The sequence below is a fragment of the Typha latifolia genome, chromosome 12, assembly GCF_019914945.1.
Source record: "Typha latifolia isolate L0001 chromosome 12, TyphaL0001v2, whole genome shotgun sequence".
Classification (NCBI taxonomy): Eukaryota; Viridiplantae; Streptophyta; class Magnoliopsida; order Poales; family Typhaceae; genus Typha; species Typha latifolia.
The window spans coordinates 8,208,147-8,214,838 of record NC_133097.1 but is presented as its reverse complement, the minus strand read 5'-3'; the positions used below and the strand labels follow the sequence as shown (position 1 = coordinate 8,214,838).

The following is a 6,692-nucleotide window of genomic DNA, read 5'->3' as shown; positions in this document are numbered from 1 at the left end:
TTTATCAAACTAAGATAGTACAACACTTTCTCTCAACGCGGAATAAGAAAATGTATAAAGTGAGAAATTTTAAGGCAAATTCTCTTATTCTATTTTTAACAAATAACACTAAGGAGAGATGCTTAATTATCTTAGTTAAAAAAAAAAAATATCTTTCAAACGGAAGGCATATGTTTTAGGCAGAAATCATTGTTCTCATAAATATTTCAAATTCTAGCGGAAGATACATGATAGTGCACGTATGCGAGTTGATTAGATTAAAAAAGGAAAATAAATATATATTTAACACCCTGCTTTATAATGTAATTATGATTTACACCGTACATTTTTACTATTTGCAAATCGAGCCCTCTGATCTAGCGAATATGTGCAGAAAATAATCTGGGTTAGATTTGAATTAATATCGTCGTAATTTTTTTAGTTTAGTTAATTTAACTCAAAATTTTAATTAATTTTAACTAACTGATCTAACGACATGTTATTTTTTTACACATATTTACTAAATCATAGGGCTCGATCTACAAATAGTGAAAAATTTCATTAAAAAAATTTATCTTAAAATATGAGTAACCCATGGGGCCCAAAGTCCCAAATAAAAATCTGTTCTTATTTATTCTGCTAACATTTCCTAAGAACAAATAATACGTGGATCTCACTTAATTTATCCACTAATTCATCTTTTTATTTCGTTGATGATAAATAATACGTGGATCTCACGCAATTTTTGGCTCAAAATTTGTTTAAAAAAATGAGGTTAAAGTTACGGTATTTCCAACAGTTTTATATAATAAATACACATAAATAAATAATGAAGTTGATCTTTTAAGTTTGTTAAAAAGGAGGACGCTTTCGAAAAAAAGCTAAAACAGTAAATTTCAATCATTTTTAATCACATGAGAGAGATCTGCTACTGAAAATAACCATTCAACCAACCTTCTTTCGCTTTCCATATCTCTATAATAGACGCCCTTAGGATCATCAAATAAATTGAAAACTGACGCTGACCCATATCGTCTTCTTCGTACAACATTTGGATGGATGGCAACGGGAAAATGTCGCATTCTCGGTATGTGCTCCAGTTTTATCAGGATTAACTCATAAGCTTTTTAGTAATACTCGTATCAGGATTAACTCATACGCTTGGACACATGAATTATTACTCTTTTTTCTAAACTTTTTTTTTTTTTTTGTAACAAATAGATTATTAAAATATTGAAAATATTTCAAACACTTCTTATGTTAGGTTTTCATTATTATTTTTTTATCCATAAGTTATCACCCTTTCTTTGGAGGAAATAAGATAAAAATTTTAATGTATCAAAATTGTCTTACCTTCTTGGGGAATTATTTTAGTCTTCTAATGTTACGAACTGGCTTGATCCGATTCGTAGCTAGGTATAGGATGGAGGTGATGATGGAGTGGAGGTTGAGTAATTGATAGAGGTGGCTCGATAATAGATGATGGTAGTGGTGATTTGCGAATGCGGATGCAATAAATGGTTGAATTCTATGATTGACCTACAACTGTGGTAAAAACCATACGGAAGGTAGAGACGATTAAAATAAAGAGTTGTTTAATATTATTCGGATATCTATAGAATATTCTGTGAATACTTTACCGAAACTGCGCAGAACTAATTAAATAAAATTCTAACCTACTAAAACTTTGACTAAACCACATAAGCATAATAAATAAGATAACTAGACTTGATCTATCAAGCCCAATGTCTTTTAAGGTAATCCGATCTAATCCGAATCACATCTTCTTAGCCTTGTTATTTACGAGATATTTTTAATAGTTTAAAAGTTTATGTGTCATACAAAAAAGAAAGTTAAGAGGAGACATATGAAAGGGTAATAGTTCAAGGTGTTTAACTAAAATTATCTCTGTATTTATCCCAAATTCTTACTGGGTATTTGGTTGGAAAAAGAGAGAAATGCTTGGATAAAAATATGAAATATAATGATGTTCAATTATGATAAAAATTAATCAATATTTCCCTAGTTTAATGTAAATATATTATTTATGTTTTTAGAAAGATAGGAAATATGTTTACAATTATATAAAAACTAAATTTATTTTACAACTATTATATTCTCATATAATGATTATTTTACAGTTTCTTGCTAAAAATAATTTAATTTAATACACCATATTTACCATCATAAATAGAATCACAAAAGGATATCCTATGTCAAACTATTTTATATCAAAAGCAAGTTTTAATGTAATTATATTATAGTAGTGTTATATTTTAATAAATTCAAAAACTATATTATTTTAAAACAATCTTATGCATGGAGATGCAACATTCTAGACCCTATCCAGCGAGATATAAAATATCAATTACTAACACTACCACACTTATACTAGACACCAGCAAGATAACTATAATGAGGCAACACTAGACCTTATTTGTTTTGAGTTTAGGAATTCTTTAGAACTTCTAAATTATTTTAATAACTAATAAAAAATAATATTAACTAGTCGAGTCCAGAGCTTAGTCTCACAAATTTGATAACTCTTAAAAAAGTTCAAACTAGTTCAAATAAAAAAAATACAACTACCCGCTTCTGAGAATCTCAGCAAAATCAAGCATTCAGGATAAAAACAACACTACGTCACTCGCCATTCCGAAAAAGTCGGCGTCGGAAGCACCTGCGCGGCTGCCTGCAGAACTCGGCGACATCTGGATTCAGTTCAGTACTTCGGTGGTGAAAGACCTCCGGAAGCGGAAACACTCAACTCGGTAACTGCAGACGTGTACTTGCAGGATTCATTTATAATATACAAGTTTTATGTCAGCTGAGTTCCTTTTTATCTCTATGTCAGAAAAGGCTCGAATGCCGAACCCGATGCACTAATAAGGAATCCAAAGTCCTTTCGTGTACAGTCTACTCTATGTCCTGCACTTACGAACTCAAACCAAAACAACGAAGGTGCAAGGAAACCCCTCGAGAGGAACCCAATACCGATCAACCAACAAAATTAATAACCAAAATATGTTCCACATTTTTGCTATAATCATAGACGGCTGATGCCTTTATATATGTCCAACCTGTGTAATACCATCCTCTCTCATCCATCTATCAAGCACTAATCAAGATGCATGCCAAACTCCATCGCTTCTCACCTCCTTTCCTACTCTTTACACTCTTTGTATGCTCAAATGCCTTACCATCTCTACTTCCGATGGACGTCGGCGTCGAGCTTCTCGACCCAACTCTCCCTCCCGTAGCCCCAACTCAAACCCCAAAATGCTCGATTCAAGTCCTACAACACGAGTTTTCCGCCGCCGATTGCACTTCCTTCGCCGCCACCTCGAACTACACCCAGCCCGACGAGTGCCCGGCCCCGTGGACGCGCGTCGTGCTAGAGGTCTCGTTGGCCGCCTCCGGTGGCCACAAGGACCGCGTAGCCGCAGTGTCGATCAACGGGGCGGAGATCCTCCGTAGCAGCACGCCGCTCACCATCGGTTCTAAAGCCTACTGGAAGGTCCAGAAGGACGTCACGAGGTATACCTCGCTCCTCTCGGAGCTCGAGTACGGCGGCACGATCGCGATGATCGTTCAGAACAATACTAACTCCGCGCCGTCCGGCGTCTTGGCCGCCAACGTCTCGCTTCACTTCTATAGAGGTCCTCTCATGGGCGAGAAAGTGACGGGTCCGACTAATGCAAGACTCGGCGGTCGCCCGGCCGTGAAGGGTCTCTACCACGAACCCGCCGACCTCATCATACCAATCTCACGTGGTAATAATTATAATGAGGATGATATCTACGATGACTCTACTAGCAGAAGTGCCAGTAGAAACGCCTTCTGGTTTCACGTCAACGACGAGTCGGACTCCCATGGATCATCCCTTACGATCCCACGTAATACTTATCGCGCCATCCTTGAGATTTTCGCGTCTTACCACGGCGATGACAAGCAATGGTACGGGAACCCGCTGCAGGAGAGCACGATAGGATCGTCAAACAGCAACGGTGGCCTCCGCCAGATTTACGCAACGATCGACGGGAAGTATATCGGCAGCCGCATCCCTTTCGCCGTCATCTACCCCGGATCCGTCAACCCGTACTACTGGACGCCGGTTACCGCTATCGGGTCATTCGACTTGCCGTCCTACGATCTCGAGATCACCCCACTGCTGAGTCTACTACTCGACGGACAGTCGCACGAGATCGCGGTCGGCGTGAAGGGCGGCCGGAATTTCTGGCTGCTGTCGGGTAACCTCCACCTGTGGATAGACAGATTCTCCGATGCGGTCACATCGGGGATCATCAGCTACGGTGCGCCGCCACTTAAGGTGACGCGGCACGCGGAGTGGGGTACCCTGGACGGGAGCTCGGAGGTGGACGCCGAGGGACTTATGAAGTTGGTCGGGTGGGTGAGCTCCTCCAAGGGTAACCTTACAACAATGGTGAGGCAGAAGGTGACGTTCAAGAGCCAGGTGGAGGTGCAGAACCGGGGGGCGGTGACGCAGGTGGAGATGATCAATAAGGAGAGGATGGAGGTCTGGGTGCACAAGGGCAACCAGATCGTTGGGAGGGTGCAGGTTGTCAATCTCAACTCAACTCACCGACTACTCTAAAAACCCTTCTAAGTAGTTCCTGGGCCATTAATTTTATTTTCTTTATATTATTATATAATACAGGTGTTCATGGAGGCGCCACTCCAAGTGCAGACTTCGAGGGTGCTCGCTGCAGGTGGTGCGATATTCGAGAAGGGAAAATTGTATCACCAACTCTCGGAGGTAAGATCGACTGATTAAATTTGGGGCTTAGCCTCAAACCAAACAAGCACTAAGTTAATAGAGAAGGATAATTTTTAGCCTTTGGTATCATGACAGGTGGTGAACTTGAACATGAACGGAGTGGTGACGACGAGCACGATGACGGACCGGCAGGACGCAGAGGGATCGGTGCTGATGCACGAGGGGACGCCGGTGTGGGGTAGCGGCTCCACCCGATCGACATACCAGCTGCGCGACGAGAACACATGCTACCTTCGGACGGTGAATACACTCGGTGGCATTGTTAAGGACGACATCTCCAGTCCATCATGTGATACGGTCGCGGACGCTTAGTCGACTCATATAGGAGCTTGGTTGTGCTGGATTAATGCCATTGTTAAATTAGAGACAACCATCCTGATTTCCATATGTAACAGGAAATAGATTACTATTTATTTTTGGAATAAATTATTACAATTAAGTTGTATGCAATACGGCACAAACTGGTTAATTAAGTCATCTTTTCTTTATGTCTGTTTGAAGTACTTCAAGTCTTCCACGTAGAATATTTACCACTGTTTACTCTGATCCAATTTGACGAATTAAGAAATTAAACCAAAAAAAAAAACAAATCTAGACTATTTTATTACAAAACTAATTACAACATAAGGCACGTTAATAGATACGGAGCAGATCGTTACTCCAAGCCCATGTAGTAATTTCCTGCAATCGGTATGTATATTTTTCTTTTTTCTTTTCCTTGAATAAAGAGCTACAACGTGTCGGCTGTACAAATTCCGTAATCCAGACCGTAGCCGGTCTGCTTCCGTCCATACCGTGGAACACGTGACCCGCGCCAAGTTGAACCTTTGATCTCACTCCCAATTTCTTTCATACTAGTGATGCCATTAGACATCATATTTATTTTCTCTTAATTAAAGGTGTTTTCGTCGAGTCTGCTACTTGGGTGGATGACAAGGGAGTTCACCAAGTACTAGAAGAATTGGTAGTTGGGGGTTCCTGAGGATTGGAGTGATTTGCCTCAAATTGGTGCGAGTGTTTCATGAAGGAATTATTGGGATAGTGTAGGTCCGGGTATCTATAATGTTGTCTAACTTTTCTATGAGTGCGGTTTTACGTACGTGCTAAGTAGGGTCTTACTTAAATTTCTTTTGATTAAAAAAAAAGATTGCGTGATGTGTTTAAGAGATTTTCGGTTGATTACTTTATGTAATGCTTATTATAAAATTAATGTTAAAATCTTAGCAGATCTTCTGGGAATTATTCTTCCTTCTCTACTATATAACTAGAAGAAGGTGGTGGAAATGGAGTCATTTCAATGTGGTTGCCTAAAACATGCGTGTTAGTACTAGACGTCGTGTTGGTAAGGGTGGCTCAATCAAAGTTATCTTGAGGTGATGCCTTCTCTAATTTTGATAACATTTGGTTAACGATAATATATTATTTTTGACCTAATATCTAATGGACAATGGGACTCGGAGCTGGTTCAATTGGCATTCGGGTCTTCTGTTCATAACCAAATCCTAGGCATTCGAATTGATAATTTAGTAGATAAATAAATCTGGTGGCATGATTCAAGGGGACGAGCCTCTGCCTAATCTATTTATCACCTGCTAAGGCCCAAAACGTAGCTTGATTGTTTGAAGTCAAAAATGGAAAGAATTGCATAAATTTTAAATTTATCTTGTGTAAAAAAGTTATTTGGGAAAAAAAATTCTCACTAGATTGCTCCCCTATAATCTACAAATTGGGTTAAAATGATCCTTGCCCTATGGGTTATGAGATGAATTAGGACAATATCTCTTGTGCATATCGTACTTATTATTTAAATTATTCAATATTAATTTAAATAATAATTTGGTTAAAAATTTGAATAACGCATTTAATAAATGATTCGTTTTCTCGTTAACTTAAATTTAACCCAATCCTACAGAGT

The 6,692-nt window shown here is 38.9% G+C and overlaps 1 protein-coding gene across 1 annotated transcript; it reads left to right on the top strand.

The window, feature by feature from the left end:
• The first annotated feature begins 2,944 nt into the window (after positions 1-2,944).
• LOC140798405 (peptide-N4-(N-acetyl-beta-glucosaminyl)asparagine amidase A-like) lies at positions 2,945-5,265 on the top strand. Its single transcript, XM_073152216.1, has 3 exons — positions 2,945-4,558; positions 4,658-4,756; positions 4,853-5,265. The coding sequence occupies exons 1-3, from the start codon at positions 3,107-3,109 to the stop codon at positions 5,087-5,089; spliced, it is 1,788 nt and encodes a 595-aa protein (XP_073008317.1). The 5' UTR covers positions 2,945-3,106; the 3' UTR covers positions 5,090-5,265.
• Positions 5,266-6,692: the final 1,427 nt, after the last annotated feature.